This window comes from Seriola aureovittata, chromosome 18 (genome assembly GCF_021018895.1).
Source record: "Seriola aureovittata isolate HTS-2021-v1 ecotype China chromosome 18, ASM2101889v1, whole genome shotgun sequence".
NCBI classification, from domain to species: Eukaryota; Metazoa; Chordata; class Actinopteri; order Carangiformes; family Carangidae; genus Seriola; species Seriola aureovittata.
The window spans coordinates 12,646,340-12,667,182 of NC_079381.1; the positions used below are offsets into that span (position 1 = coordinate 12,646,340).

The 20,843-nt window shown below is 42.1% G+C and overlaps 2 protein-coding genes across 6 annotated transcripts; one reads left to right on the forward strand and one right to left on the reverse strand.

Moving 5' to 3' along the window:
* Nucleotides 1–422: 422 nt before the first annotated feature.
* trim69 (tripartite motif containing 69) lies at nt 423–4,941 on the forward strand. The gene is made up of 6 exons (XM_056402881.1): nt 423–1,392; nt 1,997–2,092; nt 2,398–2,631; nt 3,295–3,317; nt 3,408–3,523; nt 3,671–4,941. The coding sequence occupies exons 1-6, from the start codon at nt 757–759 to the stop codon at nt 4,213–4,215; spliced, it is 1,650 nt and encodes a 549-aa protein (XP_056258856.1). The 5' UTR covers nt 423–756; the 3' UTR covers nt 4,216–4,941.
* LOC130186120 (bone morphogenetic protein 1-like) lies at nt 4,903–20,708 on the reverse strand. Of its 5 annotated transcripts, none has more exons than XM_056402876.1 (20): nt 20,531–20,708; nt 16,003–16,113; nt 15,735–15,878; nt 15,472–15,589; nt 14,402–14,580; nt 14,180–14,285; nt 12,930–13,054; nt 12,548–12,663; nt 11,858–11,960; nt 11,591–11,707; nt 11,271–11,416; nt 10,878–11,073; nt 10,633–10,758; nt 9,346–9,509; nt 8,995–9,175; nt 8,069–8,194; nt 7,490–7,617; nt 7,158–7,371; nt 6,713–6,963; nt 4,903–6,608 (listed from the first exon to the last, which is right to left on the reverse strand). In XM_056402876.1, exons 1-20 carry the CDS (start codon nt 20,580–20,582, stop codon nt 6,474–6,476), a joined length of 2,838 nt encoding a protein of 945 aa, XP_056258851.1. In that variant the 5' UTR covers nt 20,583–20,708; the 3' UTR covers nt 4,903–6,473. The 5 variants fall into 5 exon arrangements, with proteins under 5 accessions (XP_056258851.1, XP_056258853.1, XP_056258850.1 ...); XM_056402878.1 differs by lacking the exon at nt 20,531–20,708 and adding an exon at nt 20,328–20,374; XM_056402875.1 differs by lacking the exon at nt 20,531–20,708 and adding an exon at nt 19,687–19,970 and having other exon boundaries at nt 9,346–9,506.
* Nucleotides 20,709–20,843: the final 135 nt, after the last annotated feature.

The following is a 20,843-nucleotide window of genomic DNA, read 5'->3' on the forward strand; positions in this document are numbered from 1 at the left end:
TGTTTCAGGGCTGTTTCACAGAAGTAAATAACAAACAGCTTGTGTGTTGAGAGAAGGACTAATTTACCGGACAGATGTTCCCGCCCCCATGGAACAAGCTGTGAATATCTGTTCTGAGAAGTAGATGAAGGAGAAAGGGAGCTCACAGGATGCCTGCAGTATTTATATTTGTCCATGGTGAGGTTTTCTTCCTGCTGGACATTTTTTGTCTTTGTATAAATCTCTTAATGATCTTGTTTACCCTTCATTGACAATGATTACTTCATGGGCAGAAATCATTGCCAGAAAAAGAAGCAGGAAATCTGTTACAGCCCACACGTTTCTGATTGTACACAGACCCACACACACACCCACACACACACAGACACACATACACACTCAAAGTCACATAAAATGGATTTAAATTTTTCTTTAGTTACTCTGAAGGAGATTAAGATTTTTGCAAAGCAGGACTTTCTTAGAGTTAATGCCCAGAGTCTGAAGAAAACAAGCCAAAGATAGAATATCCATGGTCTGCCTTGGTTTCCTGACTAAGATGTGATGTCACTCTGGAGGGAAAAGGGGGGCGTATTGAGAGCCCCTCACTATCTGCTGAGGATTTGAGAGGCTGAGGCCGCTTTTGCACCACCCCCTCCATTTCCCCACAGTCAACAGGAAGACTGGAGGCCAAGGAGAGCAGCCACACTCTGCAGGAGAGGAAGGACTCAGAGGTCCAGCTGTACAGTCAGAACAAAGGGAAACAATCAAGGCAAAGGAATGAGCAAGACTCAGAAAGAAGTGAAGAAAATCCAGTCAGTTTATCTGCAGAACTTGGACAAACTAAACCAGGGGATAAAGCCAGACAAGAAAAGTTGGAAACCAAAGGAAGGAGACTTTGCTGTGCAAACAGCCATGGAAAAGCTGCGGCAGCCTCCCATAGCTGGACAAGTCACCAAAAGCTCAGCCCACAGAATCAGCAGAGACCTGACCTGCTCCATCTGCTTGGATCTTTTCAAGCAGCCGGTGTCGTTGCCCTGCGATCACACCTTCTGCCAGGGGTGCATCGAGGGCTACTGGACTGGTCCCCGGGGCTCCGGGCAGGGTGGCACGGGCTCCTGCCCTCAGTGCAGGAAGGTGTACCCCGGGCAGAGCTACAGGCCCAACCGCATTGTTGCCAACATAGTGGAGAGCTACTGTCAGGGCCTGGAGGAGAGCGGGACTGGAGCCCGCCTGGCAGATGTTGGGGTGGCAGAGAGGGTTCCAGCTCCGGTCCCCCGCTGCAGCAGACACAGAGAGGAGCTGAAGCTGTACTGTGACGAGGACCAGGAGCTGGTGTGTCTGGTGTGTGGTGTTTCCCAGGAGCACAGAAATCATACCATGGTGTGTGTGCAGGAGGCTGAACAGAAGTACAGGGTGAGTTCACTTTGACTTATGTAAAAGGTTCAGCAGAATATTAAGATTATATGTAAATGTGACTATATAAGAACATTTCTGAGACACTTTGTGTAGCAGTAAAGATAGCTGGAGTTTTAATGATTTCTCTGCCATAATTCTACACATAAACTTGCCTCTCAGGAAGTGCAAACACTAGGGCATCTTGTTTATGTCTTTGTCCCCTCTCTCTCTCTCCCTTGGTACACTTGTTTGTAATAATGACAACTTACCTTTGCTGAAAAACTTAATTTTCTTCTCTGGATGTTTGTGTTTAAGGAAAGACCCTGGTGCATCTTTTGAGGATGTCAGAGTCTCTAGTACTTATGGCACGTGCCATTGTTACTCTAGTTTGCTGCAAATCAGTCACTGCTTTGTCTTTGTTTCATATATTTGGGCATTTAATTTAAAGGTAACATCAGCTAATATTTCTTATGGGGTGTGTGTGTGTATGGGATTTTATCTGCATCTCCTTGTTTTAAAAATAATTTTGCTCCAAAAACAACTGGTCAATGTAGAACCAGTTGACAATGAGTGTGAAGTGAAAAGTTCAGCATGCAGTGACGTTGTGTCTCTGTCCTGTCAGGCGTCTCTGAACAGCTCCATGGATTCCCTCAAAGCTGAGCTCAACACAGCGCTGCAGTGTGACAGAGAAGCTGAGGACGAGGTTAAAAAGCTCAAGGTGAGAAGATTTCAGGATATATATGTATATATACTGTATATATGTCATTATGCACACTCTGCAAAACAAGTGTTGTAATCTCCCTTATGTTCTGCCTCATCTGGTCTTGTTTCAAGTTATAAACATTTGTTTCTACAAGAATCCAAATAAATGGGACTGACCTTTGTCACTGTGAGAGTTACATTCAAAATGGAAGAAAGTATCTACATGCAAAGCTCTTTTAAATTCTTATATTTGGCAGGGATCGCATGCTTTCACTGTTTCACTCCCGGGTGACAAATGTCCATTGTCTTTCACCCACTCAGGAGCACACAGCCGACCTCAAGCAGCGCATCGAGGCCCAGTTCAGCGACCTGCACCAGTTCCTGTACCAGGAAGAGAAGCTGCTGCAGGTGAAGCTGAAGACGGAGGAGCGGAGAGAGCTGATCCGCCTGGACGAGCACAAGGCCCTGCTGTGTGTGGAGATCTCCCGTCTGCAGAGAGCCGTCCACGAGATAGAGGACAAGCTGAGAGAGCAGGACCCGTTCACTCTGCTGCGAGTGAGTTCAGTTAAATATGAACGTGAATACAGTCCATCTGGGAGTGATTAACAGCATGATGAGTCAGCTTTGAGGATGATTAAGGCGAGAAATGCTGAGCTTTTGACTTCAAACTTTTTTTTTGTTTGTTTCCAAAACGTTTTATATGACATTGAAGCCAGAGGAAGTAAAGAGGCAAATTGTGAGGGTTTGTTTGTTTTATACTCAAGGATGTTTCAGGTTTTCTTTGCCAAAATGTTAACTAAGCTCCAACATCAACATTCAAGATTTCATTGAGCAGGGTGTGACCTTTTTGGCTTTCCTGTTTCAGGTTGCACACAATTAAAGGCCATAAACATATTTCCATGTATTTTAAGAGTAATGTTTGAATTATTGCTACTTTTCTAATAGCAAAGGATTTGGTCGCAGCGCAGTGAGTGCAGACAGGATGTAGGCCAGTGATCTCACTCCTTGATCTGCAGGATAAGGAGTTCAGTTTAGGCATTTACTCTGGCCATGGCTGCGGGACTTTCCCCAGCCACAGGGAGATCCCACAGGGTGGGATAGCGTGAGCTCAGACATTGATGTAATGTGGAAAAAGCTTTCTCTTCTTTCAGATACAACAAAACTAATCATCAGTCTCTTTCTGTCTTTTCCTGTGTTTGTTCCTGTGTCTCATTTCAGAGCATCAAAGTCCTGCTCCAGAGGTGAGTGTGGGAAAGGTTCAACTGTTTTATCTTGGATCGTTTTTTGTTTTTCCTCTGTGTTCATTGTTTTGACTTTGCTTTTGTTGGCAGGCCATCGCTGAAGTTTGAGAAACCTGCATTTACACCACCCAGTCTGTGCGAGGGTCGGTTTGCAGGGCCCCTGCAGTACAGAGTGTGGAAATCCATGAAAGGAAGTATTTACCCAGGTACTTTAAGTGGCCCCATCTCCCTTTAAAAATGTAAAATACAAACACTGAAATACACAGAAACCAACACTGATAATCTTAGCAGAAACATATTATTAATCAATCTTTTAATTAATCTCTGTTATCATATGATTTTCCTGTTTTTAGTTCCTGCAGCCATCACATTTAACTCCAGCACGGCCAACCCTTGGCTCAGCCTGACCTCCTCCCTCACCTGCGTTCGCTACCAGACCTTTAACCACACCGTGCAGGACAACCCCTACAGGTTCAACGCTGCCCTGTCCCTGCTCGGAAGCCAGGGCTTCACCCACGGACGCCACTACTGGGAGATTGAAGTCTACAGCAGCACAGTCTGGACAGTGGGGGTGGCTCGTGAGTCGGTGCCTCGGAAGGGAGTCATCAAAGCCCTACCAGCCAACGGCTTCTGGACTCTCTCCCTCTCTTATGGGATACAGTACATGGCTGGCACCACACCTCCAACTGTCCTGTCCCTGGAGGAGCCACTGGCCAGGATAGGAGTGTACCTCGACTACAAGAGGGGCCTGGTGTCCTTTTATAATGCAGAGAGCATGACACATCTCTACACCTTTAGGGAGAACTTCACCGAGACGCTCTACCCTTACTTCAACCTGGGCTTCCTGGATAAAGTGCATGAAAATGAGCCTCTTAAAGTTTTCTTACCAAAGATTTAACAAACTGGGAAAAATGGTAACAAAAGGGTAATAAGTTACAAAAAGTTACCAAACAAGCATGAAATCAAAGAGCATTTCACAAAAAGAGAAAACATACTTTATAGTGTACAGTATTAGATACAACAAATTATTTGTATTTGTGCAATAAACAGTTGACATTTGTCCAATGGAAACACATGTATCTTACATGTAACACATAGTTCAATATGTAGGCTGGATCTACTGCCACACATTTCATTTCAGAGAAGCTGTGCTTCAGTAAAGAATGTGAAACTGTCTGGTTACTTGACTATTGTGACATTAAATGTAAAGTAGTATTATGGTTACTTTTGTAATTCAATGATTTTTCTGTGCATGATACACTAATACATTTAAGTAAACATCTTAATCGTTTAATACTGTGATTTTTCTTTTTTTTTTTACATTTTGAAAAAAATATACATCATGATTTTAACGTGTCATATCATACTAACTAATGTATTTGGTGCATTCAGGAGCTTTGGGAAATTTTAAGCTTACATAAAAGCAACTTGATTTTAATAGTCTTTTTTATGTGAGCAAATGGTTAGAATTTTGGATATTTACTTTGTACTTGCTGTGCTTGATGAATTTAGTATACCTGCTGTTTGACCTTGTTGATCCCAAGCCTGATGCATGTTAAGTGGCATCCAATATCACACACAACTGTATGGGTAAAATTTTATTAAAAGTATTTCTTGAAAATTATTTTCCAAAGTGTGCTTATTAATCCAGCGTGAAAATAAATAAAACATCAGTGTCATTTCATCACATACTGCATATGAAGCACTATTTGTCATAGTGTAAGTGCATATTAAAGGTACCCTGTGGAGTTTTTAGCCACTAGTGGTGCTAAGGAGCAATGTTTTTATTAGTGGGTCCCTGTTTTGTTTGTATGTGCTCACATGAGGATGCACATGCACACGCACAAACAAGCAGGTGACGCAACACACACATAATGGTTAGACTCTGTTCCACTAATTGAGAGCTGGTGGCTGTAACATTCACAGAAATGCTGCAACGCATAGGCAGTGAAGAAGACTCCAAGCTAGTAAACATGTGATGTAAACATTGCCTCATTTTGTGTTTTACGAGGATGAACAATACATTGCATGCATTTGTCAGACTTTTAAGATACATACACTTGGTGAGTTAAAACTGAATGTAAACAATACTTTGTTTAGAAGTAAACTTCACAGGGCACCTTTAATACCAGGCTGAAGAGCAGCCAGTCCTTTCTAGGTTAAAGTTTAAAGTTGCTCCCTTGACCACACCCACCACCACCACCACTGATGGGTGCGGCTAGGTGTGTCATAAGTGTGGTCTCTTGCACCTATAACCACACCCGACAGTGATGTCATCGTGCACTGACAAACCCTGGAGTCCACTTCTACATCCCATCACAGCAGCAAGTAAAGAAATTAAACCTATGGGACAACCCGAAGTAAGATTTTCATCTGGAGTTCAGTTGCTCTTTAGGGTCAATGCACTGTAGATGTGAAGGAAAAATATTCAATATATTGATGAATGAGGTGCTAATTCCATCCGTTGTCATGGTGTAGTGCCGTGTGTCGCGTGAGAATTTGATGCACAGGAACATCAGTCAGAAGAAAACACTTGAAAACACAATAGTTTAAAATAAAAATATTAAAAAAATGCCAGGGAAAAAAGGCATCAGAAAATATACTGTGAGGGAATGTTAATGGAAATTCAAAAAACTAAAGTAAAGCAAATGCAGGTCGGAAAATAATATTAAACAATTAATCTTTGACATTATGTTTTCTTCCATAATTATTATCATTATATGCTTTTGTGATATAATACAGCAAAGTGCATTACATTCATTAGAAGTGATCAAGCTTTTCAACCTCAGACAGTAAAAAGTGACACAGTTGAAATCATGATTAAAAAAACAAGGCAAACTATATCACAATATATACATTTTATATCTTAGCACAGTGTTATGATGTAATCAGCTCATTACAAGTGGTGTGACTGAATTTACTCAAAATAATAATCACTTCAAACTAATCCTTGCCTTTCGTCCTATATAGCTCTATAATGAGGAAGAGCAAAGATGTCACATCTCCGCATGGCTTCACTCTTTTTAGCAGATGTGAACGTAAAGTATGAGTGTTGGTGTTTGTGGTATCAATCCATGCATTCGCTCCTCGTCTGGAGAAGGGTGTGTACAACCAAATGTTAGGGGGGGGAGTCTCCATTTAGGTTTGGGGTAAGAGTCACTTGCTTGCGTGTAACGTGTCCTGGAACTTTGTGCTTGTGTAGCGCACATGAAAGCCTTTTTTATTGATGCTGTCATCTGAGTGAAACTTTAAAACGATGGCGTCTCCGGCCGAGAAGACCTCCTCTGGAGCCTGAGGAAAAGGAGCAAGATACGGAACAAAAAAGAGATTGGTTTTTGAAGCAAAAGTTTGTCTAAGCAGCATTTAGTACACAGGCCTGATATTTTTAGCCTCACCCCAGATCCACAATATCGCCCCAGCCTCGGAGACTTGATGTCAGCGCCATCGTACAGCTCCACGTAATCGTACCCGCAGTCTGCCTCCTCCTCAATCTCAAACACTTGGAAGACGATCTCCACTCCGTAACCTTTCTCAGCAGTGACCACCCACAGACAGTCAGAGCCCCCAGGGTAGTTGTTATCTCCGAACTGTGCATGAGAGTACAGATCTTTTGTCTTGACCTCGGCTTTAAGGCTTCCTCCACATTCTGGGAATTCACAACCACAAAATTAAAGGGTCAAAAAGGAGGAACTCGTAAAAGTGAGGAAAGAATGCAGTTTTCTAAACACAACAGAAAACAAACCCATAGTTGTAGTTCTATTCTTTCTCCAAAGAACCATTTTAATACATCTCCAGACTCTTTTAGGAGCAGAACAGTAACCTTTCAGCTGCTTTGCCCACCTGCTCTGTGTGAAACCTCGAAGCCTCTTTTCTGCACTGAGTTGTCCGAGAAGAAACGCAGGAACATTTTGTTGCCGCTAGAAACGACTGGAGACGGCTTCTTGGTGCCACAGAAGCGCCCCAGGCTCTGTGCACGGACGTCTCGCCCGTCGTAGAGCTCCAGGTGGTCGTAAGCACACTCCAGATGAGACTCCATGTCGATCTCATTGAACACCTGAAATTCATTTTAAAAAGCTGTGAATAACCATGATAAGTCGCTGACTGCTTTTAAAGTCTTCACTTTGGACCAAAACACAATGTATAAATGAAAAAAAAAACACCAATTAACACACAAGTTTGATTCGATGGCCCGGGGTTGTGGACAGAGACCAGGTGCAGGCCTTCTTGCTGGGATATCTGTCAGGCCAGTTGGGGCTGCTGATGACGCCTGACACACTGTTCACAACATAATCACAGCCGGCTGAAAAAAACACGACACACCAGAAGAAAACAATGAAGTTGCATCACTGAGTGCTCACATCACTCCCTCTGAGGCATTTACCTTGGAAAAGGCATCGTAAACAGAACAGCAAAATAAAAGTAAAGCAAAAGCTTTCCACACTCAAACATTTTGGGGGCTAAGACTAAAAGTGTCTATAAGTATTTCCTACGACGACCTTCCACAGTGAGGTCTGTGGCGTTGTGGAATTATTCACAAGTCAATCTATCATGTCAATCAACATGTGGCCACATGGGAGAAAGCAAGGACTCTCTGCCCCTCCTTCCATCCCCCTAATGGCTTAATACCCAGCCCCAGAAGGCCCAAGCTGGGGTCAGCTGATTCTCACAATTTCATCATTTTCTGTTTGTAATCTGGGCGAACTGACCCTTTAAATCTCGCAGATGAGGGACAGCAGAGACACATACCGTACCTTCCTTGCAGTCGTGCTTATTATCATGCAGCATGAAGCCGCTGCGACACTGACAGCTGTAGCTTCCGAAGGTGTTCACACACTCATGCTGGCAGCCTCCATTGTCTTTGGAGCACTCATCTATATCTGTTGACATTTAAGTAATTTTAATTCAGAATTCCTTGGCACAGCAACATGTGAATCTGTCACAATAGGCTGCAGAAAACTTGCAGAACATATTGAGTTAACATTTTAGACATTTTAGGATCTGCTGCTGACTGCAGACACAAAGGTTTTTCTGTATTCTTCAAGAAGGAAGAAATCTGCTGTATGACACACCAACAACCCCCCGATCATATCTCAGCAAAACACCTCCTGGGTATTCCTCAGTATTCCTCAGTATTCTTGAAAAGAGCAGTTTATCTGTCCGCACAACAAAGAAGATTTTAGAAAGAGTTTAAAAGTGCTGTGGATGGAAGGCTGGAATGGAGTGCAAAAGATACCAGATATATCTACACGAGTGTGGATGTGTGAAAAATCAAACATTTGGCAAATTTATTGAACCAGAAATATTAACTATTAATATAATTATTATATTAATTATTAATTTAACCAGCACAGAGCATATACTATGATGATACTACGATGTGATTATAAATGTGAATGTAGACAGGAAATTAATTTGAATTGAACATTAAGCATACTACCAATCTTTTAGGTTGTGCAAAATTCAATCTAACCTTCCCATAAAGCACAAATTACACTGCTTTCATCCTTGTGGCAGAAACTGGAGACAGCTGCCTGCATTGTTCTTGCAGTGGGATGATGGTTTTGTCTTTCTCACTGGACAAGATCTGGACATTAGTCTGTGTTACATTACACTCAATATTTCCTTCCTCGATACTTCCTAAATATTTGACTCTTTAATTTGACCCTTTCAGACTTACCGGAGAAGAAGTGAGCCTTGAAGCCCCTCTTGGACACGGTGTTGTCCGACTTGAACTCAATCCTCATGTTGTTGTGTTGGGAGGTGATGACCTCGGGTTTCTCTGCTCCACAGAACTTCCCATGAAGCTTTGAGTCTGAACTCAACCCACTGCGCACCTCCACATAATCATATTTACACACCTGATGGTAAACACTAGAAGATTTTACTTACTACAAAGGACAAAAGAAGAACTGGATTGTGAAACTGTCATGATTTTTAGCAAGTTATCTAATAAAACCTCTGCAGAGAGACTGTATTATCGGTCAACAGAATGACAATCACAAACAAAACTTTGAGATTGTGAACTCACATCATTCCCTTCGGTCTCAAACACATCGAACGCCAGAGTGATGCGATACTGAATGGGTGCCACCAGCTGCCACACACAGTTCTTGTTGGGTGGGTATTCTTTGGGCCAGCCGGGGGTGGTGAGTGAACCATTCAGCTTGGTGATGAACCCACCACAGGCAGCTGCTGGTGGGAGAAAGCACTGATTTTAGTGGTAGATGCGTGAAAGACAAACACTTGCATTACATAAATTACAAGACCCATGTGTGAATTTGTGATTTCTTTAACCTTTTCTTTAACCCTTCAGCTGCAGAAAAAGACAACCTGTCAAATCACAGGCTGTTAGACAAAGTAATGTCATGAAATAAACCATGTAAGATCATTGTAATAAGAAAGTAGTAGTACTGGAATTAAACAATAATTACAGCCTTTTAATGAAAAGGTAACATCAGGGGACCCACTAAATTCTGCTGGAGAAAAAATGTAATTCCTATTTTATATATGAATCAAGTGACTGTCAAAGCTCCTAGAGAAGCAGTAGTAAGGGAGCGGTGCCCTCTTGTGGTAAAAGAGGAAACTACCAGAGAATCGAGCTTACACTGGGTGAAAGACATCACATGACTCTCTTAAAACATCTGTGTGTTCATTACAAACATTTGTACTGGAAGCAGTTGAGACGTGCATTAATGCAACACATAAAATGCCATGTGTAACTTTCAGTATTCATCTATCCTGATGAATGATGAAAAATGTTTTTTGACTTTATTGTCTAAGTGGATGCCTCCCAGCATCAGTCCTCAGGCCCGTCCGACAGAGAGGTATGTTTCGACTTCAGCCAGCCCCCTCATGTGGAATGGATCACTACTTTAATGTAGAGTATGTACAGTCCTGATATTTGACGTCTCGGCTCGGCACAAACCTAATCACTCCCTACAAGAAAACACACAGCAGGGAGTGGGGAGTGATGATAATAACATCTCTCCGAGGGGAAGCGAGTGTTAGAGCCTCCGGGCGGCTGCTGGGGGGCTATATGAACAGCTGCCGTAGTGTTGGCAGCAGTAGTAGTGACTAACAGCTCTCAGGTGAAAAGTGTGGCAGCAGGCAAGCAGCATGAGTGAGCAGAGCACTGAAAAGTGCACAATGACTATGTGTTGCCGTCTGAGGAGTTTACCACATGAGGGCAGCAGCGGACTCCAGCTGACGCTTCCACTAGCTTGCAGGCTTCGCATCATATTTTGAAATGATAGCACTCTGTATAATGTTGGGTGTGAGTATCATGTCAGTGCGTGGAGTTGTGCTCTGCACTCACTTTCACAGCTGCGTCTGTCAGCTGCCAGCTCATATCCAGGGTCGCAGGCACACCTGTAGCTGCCCAGCGTGTTCAGACAGCGCTGCTCGCAGTGACCATTGTCAGGTTTGGAGCACTCGTCCATCTCTGGCAAATGAAAAATCGACAGAATCAGTTTTCTGTGCTAAACAGAAGCATCATCTGCCACGTGTAAAAAAAATAAAATAAATCTGTGTCATCGCTGGCAACTAAAACAACCTACCTACCTTTAAAAAAGTTGGCTGCAAACCCAGCTTTGTTGACTGATCCGTCAGATACAAACTTCAGCCAGAGCTGGTTGGAGCTGCTCTTGATGTCGTCCGGCTTGTCGTAGCCACAGAAATGGCCGAGCAGCGGACTGCTCTCCGAACTGCCATCCCTCACCTCCACATAGTCGTAGGCACAGCTGTCATGTCTCTCAATCTGCAGTCGAAACAACGACAGTGAAGTTCACAAAGAGACATTACAGCAGAGGACTAAGTTAAAGGTTATACAAATATAATTGCTTTAACATAGGACAATAACATGGATCATACTGAACGTTCAAACATCAGTTGCAGTGCTTGATATTTTGTGAAGCATCGTTCTTGTTTGACCAGTAATAATAAAAGTGATTTTACCTCAAACGACTGAAACGAGAGGCCAACATCGTAACCCTCTGCTACTGTGATCTTCCACACACACTCTTTATTGGACTGGTAGTCATCTGGGTAATTGGGAGACTGGATCTGGCCGCTGTCCCGCTTCACTTCTCCCCCACAGATGGCTGCACAGGAGGGGACAATTGAGATTAATGGCGTTTTGTTTCATCCAGAGACTTGCTTCCTCTATTTCTACCTTCAGTTTTTCACATTATACAGTGAAAGTGAATGTAAAACCTGGAAAAACCTGCAGCAAATGGCTGATGATTCACATGAAGTGAGCGCCACAGATGACGTACCTTCATAAACCGCTGAAAAGCCTTTGCCCACCCAACTGCTGCTGCTTCTGAATTCAATCCACAGCTGACTGTCAGTAGAGATGATTGGATCTGGAAGTGTGTCTCCACAAAAACGGCCTGCCAAAGTGCATAAGGGAATAATGACACCGTCAGTGAGTACTTCACAGCACCAGGTAATGCATTTATGAAACTGTATCAGGTTGATGACAGGTTTCTGGATGACACTCAGATGGAGAAGTGGGACTATTGTTAATCAAGGTTAAAGACCTTTCAGTGGAGCTTTTCTCCAGAACCCATCTCGGACCTCCACGTGGTCGTACCAACACAAGTGACTCCTGAAGAGGTCCATGGAAGTAAAGTTCAGCACAATCTGTGAGAGACACAGTGAAACACAGACATGAAGAGACAGACGGAGGTTGGGTGGGTACAAGTGAGTAACTACGGCATCAAGAAATGTTCTGACATTGAACCAACCACATACTGATTACTGAACAATTCAGGGAGGTAATTAATTGTCTTGTACTGTGTCAAACAGACGTTTTTAAACTGTCATTTTAATTATTAAGTGTTATTTGCATGTAAATTTCTGCAGTGTTATAAAGTTATACATCAAAATAGGATGGAAAATATCGAGCAAATGACACTAAGGTTTGAGAAAGGAAACAATCTGTAAGAAGATACATTTAGTTATGCACCTGGATGATATGATTCAGATAAATGATTACAAACAATCTATTTCCACAATAACCTGATTAACAATAAATGTAGTGCACTGCAAGATCAACGGATGATATTTCATTTGTCATGTTGGTTCGTTCTCTGATTGTCCTTAACTTAGATGAAATGTTATTGTCAAATTCAGACAATATAGGCGAAGTATTCATACATTAAATTTGGGCATTCAGTATTTTTTCTCCACCCTTTACTGAAGTGGTGCTTTAACTTCTTTAACTTCACCTTCTCTCCAGGGGTGACAGAAATCCTCCAGACACAGTGAGCGTACGCTGAGTACCCGTTGGGGAAACCAGGAGAAGAGAAATTTCCAGCGCTCTCCTGCAGACTGTCCCCACACTCTGTCACAACAACACACCATCACACCAACAGGGCTATACTACAATAACTATCAGAAAAATAACACTCAAATCCCAGAACAAAGAAGAGTTTTTGAACTTTTTGTTTTTCCTCTTTCGCTTATAGAAGGTTTAGCTTTAGTTGGTGCACATTCAGTCAATAGGCAAAAATATAATTGGCTTTGAAAATGAAAAAAGTCTAAAAATCAAGGTATGATGCCATTTTACAGCTGTGATCATTAGATGTATCTTGTATCAATGTATCTTACTTGCACATTTGTAGAGTTTGCGGGCTTGTGCAATGTCCCCTTTGCTAAGCCTGGTCCTCTGTCCAATAGGTGGCCTGGCTCCATTGACATCGTAACGAGGCAAGATTGTGTCTAAGAAGATTCCTCTGATTCAGACAAATCACAAAACATGAGCAGTTCGTTTCTCAGAGAAGATCAAAGCATCTCACGATTCAAAAACTGATTCTAGCAGAGAAAAGCCTGATGAAGCCTAACCTCACTGATGTGCAGCAAAATGTGGTTTTCAACTGAATTTTTCAGACCCGACTCCTGTTCAGCACCTTGATACTTTATTGATTCTGATAATCTCTCACTGGGTTTGGAGCTCACTCTTGCTCAGTTCCCATGGTGATGCACCCATGAATGACAGGCATGTGCAAACAGAGCGCTCTGAATGGGGCCTTTTGCCGGTGCCAGCCGGCTCAGTGGAGCCCACTCCTGAATGCCAGAGAAAAAGGCCACTCCAGCCCAAATTGTTCAACAAAGCCTGAACTGCCAGGCCTTTATTTAGCTTGGCTTTCCTCCATGACCCAGACCAGCAGAGCGGTGATGGAGGTAAAAACACCAAAGCAGAGAGAAAAGCAACGGGGCAACAACATGCACGAGACAGAAATGAAAAGGAGACTAGTGTGAAACCATTTCTGTGACAATAAAGAACCAAATCCCAGAGGTTTCCTATGGAGCTTGTTTAGCAGAGCTGAATAAAGGGACAAACACCAGGTCAGTGCAGTAGCTCAGCTGATAATCCAGCATGATATTAGTGACAGTAAGGGAGATTTTTTTTCATATGGTTGTGACCGGATTTGATGTCTGCTTCTCCAAATGACTGTAAACACTGCACTGAATACTAACTCTTATCAGTGGAATAAGTGGTCATTTCAAATTCAAGACCTCAGAAATGCGGGAGATGTCAGAAGCAATGGCAGTCGTAATAATGGCCTAGTTAGAGATGCAGGCTGGTGCACTGTATGTTGTCAGTTCAAATATACAGATGGAGTGGACAGAGTGAATCACCAGTGCTGAGCAATTAGGCTATTGAGCAAGGTATTTTTTCCAGTAATTGCCCCAGTGGAGCTGTTTAATGGCCTCTTAATGTGAGCCAGGGTAGAGCTAAAAATAAAGCGTGCATTCTCAGGAAACTCACAAGTGGGCAATAAAAGTGGTGAACTCCTCACAGTCCCTTCAACACAAAGCTAAACTTTAGGTTAGAAAAAATGTGAAGGATAACAAACCTGGAAAACGTATTCCTTGCATAATGCATGATGCTGCCAAAGTCGTAGACTTCCCCGAGAGAGTCAACCTCACCTGGTTCCATCTTCAGGAAGTTATACTCCTGTCCTATTCACATACAGACAGTCACTGGACTAAATGCAAAGAAAAACATCTGGAGGGTCAGTGAGCACACACGCGTCCATTCACACTTATTCGCGTCAGCACACATGCAGTAACAGTACCTGGCTGGATGTTGTCTCTGATGATGCTTACATGCTCGTCACGGTCCGGACGTGTGTGTTCATGCCAGAAGCCGATCACATGGCCGAGTTCATGTACCACAATGCCAAACTTGTCGCAGTTCTTCCCTATGGAGATGGCCTGAGGGCCGCCACCTCTCCTCCCCACGTAGGAGCAACACCTGCAGGGGGCGACACTGTTCAGGTCCAAACCCTGAAGCACCTGCAGAACAAACACTCACTCTTTGCTGCTTGTTAATATTAAAGGTGTGTTTGCAAGTTCATGCTCTTTCACTACAAATCATTTTTGATTGCAGGTTATGCACAGTTAGATTCCTGGAGGTTATTTTCCTACAGCTCCAGGCAGCTTTGCCTTCTGTTTATTTCAGTACGTTTTAATTGTCACTTCGCTGACTCTTGAAATTAGTTTGTGTGCTTGCTACATTATCAAAAAATAACCAGGTATAGGTATAGGTATATATCCATTAGGATGGATGGAAAACTGATTATTGGTCATGTTTCTGGCCACCTTATTAATCTTAGTGCAATATTCACTCTGTTTTGCTCTCCACCAACACTGTGTTTACCACTTAGTCACTAATTTTATCTATCTTTAAGTGCTGTGGGCAGGATGCACTGGGTTTTTAGTGCTTTTTTTAGTTGTTGATGTTGTTGTTGCTCTAAACAGCTGCCTACTGCTGCTGGAAATGATGATGATGAGATTGAACCAAAACAAGTTGTGGGCTGGAAAAACAAAACAATGAGCTAAAAGATGCTAAAAGGCTCTGTGGAGCTGGAAGGAATGAAGTCTGAATGCAAGAAAGCTTGTAGAGTCTGATAATTGATATTTCACATTGTACAGAAATGAATGGAAACCAACTAATACCCATGACAGTACATCCATTTAAGTTTCTAAAACACATCAGCATGGTTTGCTATATGGATAGCTGTAATGTAAAGTATATTTGATTTGTAGTGTGGTGAAGAGGCTAAAACAGGCAAACATGCATGGACCTATACATACAGTATATATATATATATATTTGAAGATTGTTAGTGAGCTCCCAACTCACCCACATGGCCGGTAGGTGAAAACAATGTAGCTTTCTTCAGTTGTCCTCTCGGTGAATGTTACACAAGTGTGTTTCTCCCAGTGACGCATCGCCTGACGGAAAATGGCTCGTTGACTGCCTGAAAGGAAACTCTGACTTACAGTATGACAGCTTCAGGATGTCAAAACCACACATGCCAACCAACACAGGTTGGCTGCACAGTATAGCTGACGACTCCTGTGTAAAAACAGTTGAAGGATTTATGGTTTTCATTCAGCACTCACCACTAAAATTCCCACTGATCGCATACGGTATGATGCCATCTGGCCACACTCGCTCAGGTCTGGAGGTGGCCGCTCTCTTTAGACGATGGAGTTTGTCTGCAGCTCTTTTACTCCTGACACCCTCACTGGAGGTGGACCTGTTCTCTGCAACGAGTGAATGGGAAATCTGCATTGATTGTCATCCCTTTATTTAATCTAAAAAAAAAAGGGTGAAATTACACTTTGAAGAGAAAGTGTCAGTCAGAATATTCATAGATTGCTTTGATACCGGAGTCCGTTTGGTTGGTCTGGATAGTGTGCTGTTCATCATCAATGCTGTGGGCCTCTTTAAACATGCGGAGGTCGTCTTCATCCAGAGCAATATCTCCCAAAAAAGCAGCTGGGGCAGGCAGATGAACACACAGGGAAACAGTAGATATATAAAGCTGAAATTATGTTAAAAATAAAACAATAAACTCAAGATGAATGTTAATGACTAGATTCCTACGTGCTAAATAGTACTAGTTAGCTTAATTTAGCATACAGATTAGAAACAGGTGGGGGAAGCTAGTCTTGCTCTGTCCAAAGGTAACAACATCTGCCTAATAGCAGCTCCAAAGTTCCCTCATTACAGCATTACACATTAGTATAAGTGTAAAAACAACATGCTGTGGTTTCACAGAGGAGTAAATAGTCCATTTTAGAGGCTATTTTTAAACCTTAGGACACAGCCAGGCAAGCAGTTTCCCTCTTTCCAGTTTTATGCTAACTTAAGCTAACTGTATCCCGGCTGTGGCTTAATGGACAGATATAAGAGTAGTATCAATCCTCTCATCTAATTCATGGCAAGAAAGCAAAGTGGTGTTGTGTGTCTGTTTGATCAGCTAACACAGCTCCTGAATACAGTCTGCACCATGTGGTGCGGCTGCTCTTTCATTTCAAAAGGTGAAGATGTGCACTGGATACTTTACAGGACTGTGATCGCACCGTGTTGCTGGGCTTTGCAGTGTTGCTGAACGCCTACAAACAATGTGGTGACATACAAATCAGCATTTTGTACAATGGTTGCTCCGTTGTCACAGGAGCTTTTTTATGAATGGCCTCCAGATGCTGTCTGTAAAGCATGTCCCATTTCTTTACTAAGCTTCATTTTCAATTTAGACCATTGGCCTTGGTCAATAACCAGACATATGCAGACATTCATACATTATTCAAGATACTACAATAAAACCTTGAAATTTGCTTTGTGTTTCTGTGGCACCTTTCCTGCAGCAAACTGCTTAAATGTTCAGCAACTGATTAACCTGCAAGTGAAGTCATGAACATTGGAGCAAAGACCTTTACGTTCCTGATAAGGTGAAGTAAGGGATCATTTAACAGCTTTACTGTATATTTCTGTACCTGTCAAATCGCCATGACAGAGAATTTGTTGTCCTATAAAGTCGTTCACTTGTGACCAACCAGCAGGACCGATATTATCCACTGTACAATTCAGGAACACTGTATGTTTGTTTTGTGTGTTCAGCAGCACGGAGTTCCCAAACATTAACCTCACCTCTTGTACGAGGCCCAAAGTAGTTCCTGATCATGTTTTACTAAGTGACATGGATATCATCCTAAACCTTTTCTACAGCATGTAGAAATGAGCTGATTTTGCCCTTTGACACACACACACACACACACACACACACACACACACACACACACACACACGGACTGAGCACCAAAAGTGAAAGCTGTGAAGAGTTGCAACTTAATAGTTTGAGTGGCTGACAAAGATGTTTCTTTTTAGATTATAGATAATTTAACCGGAGCAGCAGAGAATCCGGAGAAAAGGAAGTGCAATTATGAGCAATCATAAGAAATTAAACACGCCAAAAGCAGGGATGACTAACTGTGACAGAAAGTTGGACAGAAGTTGGATTGCTGGCTCCAACAGACTGTGTTGAAATGAATGGGAAAACCCTCAACTTCTGTCCTGAAATACAAAGTCAATAAATTTTTTTTCCCGACAAGACATAAGAATCTCAACAGCTAATTTCACATCCTTTAATGTGCATCTTGGTGACCCCTCTTGCTTCAAAACATTCTTTCTGAAACTTGCTTCTACCTCTATGGGATTGACATTTTGTTTCATTTAAGACATACATCTTGGCCCAAATCAGAATCTCATATTGCACGAGTCCAGCAGAGCAGCTCACTAGAGTCTTTTCCATTAAATTCCTCATTTAGCTGCGCGATGTAACAGCCTTTGAAAGTCGAAATGAAAAGACATAGCGGGCCCTGTGTCGGCCTTTGAAGTGAATTCACTCATGCAAAGGGTGACTGTAAATGACTGTCACCCCTGCAGTGTGCACCCCATGCCCTGAAGCCAGAGGGATTTCACCGGCGCCCAGCCAAGGACGGCGCTGGCATGGCCTCAATGACCTCCAGTCTCCAGGCAACTGCCTCAGAGGAGAAGAACGGTGTGTTTTAGAAGTTTCAGAAGTCACAAGTGAAAAAGGAACCCCAACCAGCTGGAGGCCCCCTAATAACCAAATTAACTGTTTAGTATGGTAGATGATGGAGAAAAAAAGTGTTGTATTTTCTTTTTTCACCGGAGAAGGCTCGTTACAAAGTCAAGGCGGACGGATTCAACCGATCAGACACACTCAGTTTCCTGACAATGATTTACCATTTGACTTTTTATTCATAATGCAGATTTCATTCATTATCAGTACCCTGCATATCTGCATATCTGTAGTACAGTGTGTTTGACTAAGCGTTTTCTTTTTCAGATTAGACTATTATTATTTTACCAACGTGTTAAACCTGACTTTCTTTAAACAAGTGAAGGATGTAGAGTATCATCCTTCACTTGAAAACCTGCAGTGCAATGTCACAAACTACATTTACTCAAGTCTTGTACTACTTTTACTCCACTGCATTTATTTAACAGCTGTAGTTACTAGTTACCATGAAGATCAATAATTTACATTCAAAACATATAAGCTCATAAAATATGATGCATTGCTGGAGAACTATCTAAAACTACACAACAATTAAAATAACCAACTAAACTGTTACCATAATGCCTTAGTAATGATAATTTAATAGTATAACTTGATAAAAGGGGCCAGTCTGTCGCCTGATGAATACTTTACTTGGAGCACATTTCACTGCATGTGATATTTTTATAGTGTGGTATCGCTACTTTTTCCACTACTGCTTAAAACTTGTAAATCACTTGAGAGCAGACGAACAAAGGAGATTTGTCCCAACCAAGGCTACAATATATTTGTTTTACTTATTAAACCAGGATTAAACAGATTCACATGGAAAGAAATGAATATAGTGCTCCAAACATCTCCACTCTGCAGTAACATGATTTCCCTGCATGTACATGACCATGATCTGGTCTGCATCAGTCTGATCTGCCTGTAACAGTGATAACTGCACTGGTCTGTCTGCTGTGTCAAGGAAACAGTGTCTTCAGGTTAGTGCTGTTTGCTGAAGGTGAACATTATAAACATTAGCAGGCCTACAAATATGAGCTACTTGTTCTTTAATTGCTTCAGTATTCCCACTTTACACTCCTGCTCCACTACAACTTTGAAACACAGATTGTGATTTTTTTTTTTTGCTGCTCAGATTTTTTGACTTAAATAAAACTAACAACACATGACTGTCACTGGTGGTGGAGTGTGTTTTAGTGTGTGGTAATGCATCTACAATCCTGTTATGTTTTTGAGTCATTAACAATTAGTCAACTGTTAATTAACAATAAAACAAAAATAAAAAGGCTATTTTTGGCATGTAAATATTTGCATTAACTTGCAATTAAGGCTACATTCTCTGCTGCCTTCACGTCAACGTCACAGAGAGCTACAATTAACTTTAAAAGGTTTCAGGCGTTTTTTTCAGCCGATCTCACGGTGATTATGGAGGGGAAAAAAATCTATAAATTGGCAGAGGAGGTAAAAATGCACTGTACCAGCTTTACATGGATCCTTGTAGTCGATTTCATCACCGAGGTAGGTAAAATTTGTGTCCACAAACTCCCAATCAACCGCCAGAGAGACGCGCAGACCGCAGAGCAGCAGGAAAAACGCAGGAGTTGCCATTACTTCTGATCAAATATGTAGACGAGCTAAAGTTCATCAGCGTTCGTGATTAAAAGAAGAGAAAACAGCGCAAAAAAAAAAAAAAAGTTCCTGGATTCATGAACTCAGCGCTGTTTTCTCACGTCTCAATGCTGCAGCAGTGGTTCACTGACATACAGGGAAGAGAGCAGAGCTCACACAGTTCACAGCAAAACACACATCCATGCAGTACAGAGGTGCTTCACCTGGACTCAGAGCCATTACACACGTTTATATAAGGTGGAAGTGAGTGTTCAACCTCATGTCACGTTTCTTGCTTTCTTTCTGTTTTAATACATGTATTTAATACTAGTTTGGTTTAGTTTAGTTGGACTATAGAGGATCATGGAGCAACACTGTCAGTAGGTTAAAAACAAGAGGGAAACAAAGACAAGCTGTGATACACTGCCACGTGATCTTTACCTGCAAAGACAAACAGGTTACTGACAATTCAAAAGATTGGTTAAATAAGATAAGTAAAGCTAGTTCTTACTCCAATAAAGAAAACCCAGCCTGACTCCTCAGTCATTCTCAGCAGGTGTTGAATCTTGACCCGATACACCACCTGCAGGCTGCTGGGTCTACCCCCCACACACACGTCTCTTATAAATGTACACACTGACTCATCAGTGAGTGCAGGAGCTGCTTCAAGTTCAGTTTTAAAGAGCACTTTAAGAGAGAAAAGGATTCACTTACTGGGTGTGAGGAGTGAAATGTTCTCCCACAGCTGGTCCCCTAAGATCATCATCTCTGAATGTCACAATTAAACCAAAATGTAAACTGCAGCATTTAGTTTGCTGACTTTAATTAAGGCAAAACATTACTTCAAAAGTGATAAATCCTGTTTTCTGCTCCTTCACTGAGCTAGTGTGCGGCTACAAGAGAAGATTCAGCCTCCTCTACGGACTACTTTTGATGCTGACACAGACAGGCAGGAACACTGCCATGATTTTTTGGGGTGAGATGTCCAACTACTGTCACTTCAGTTTAGTTTGTTTGGTTCTCCATA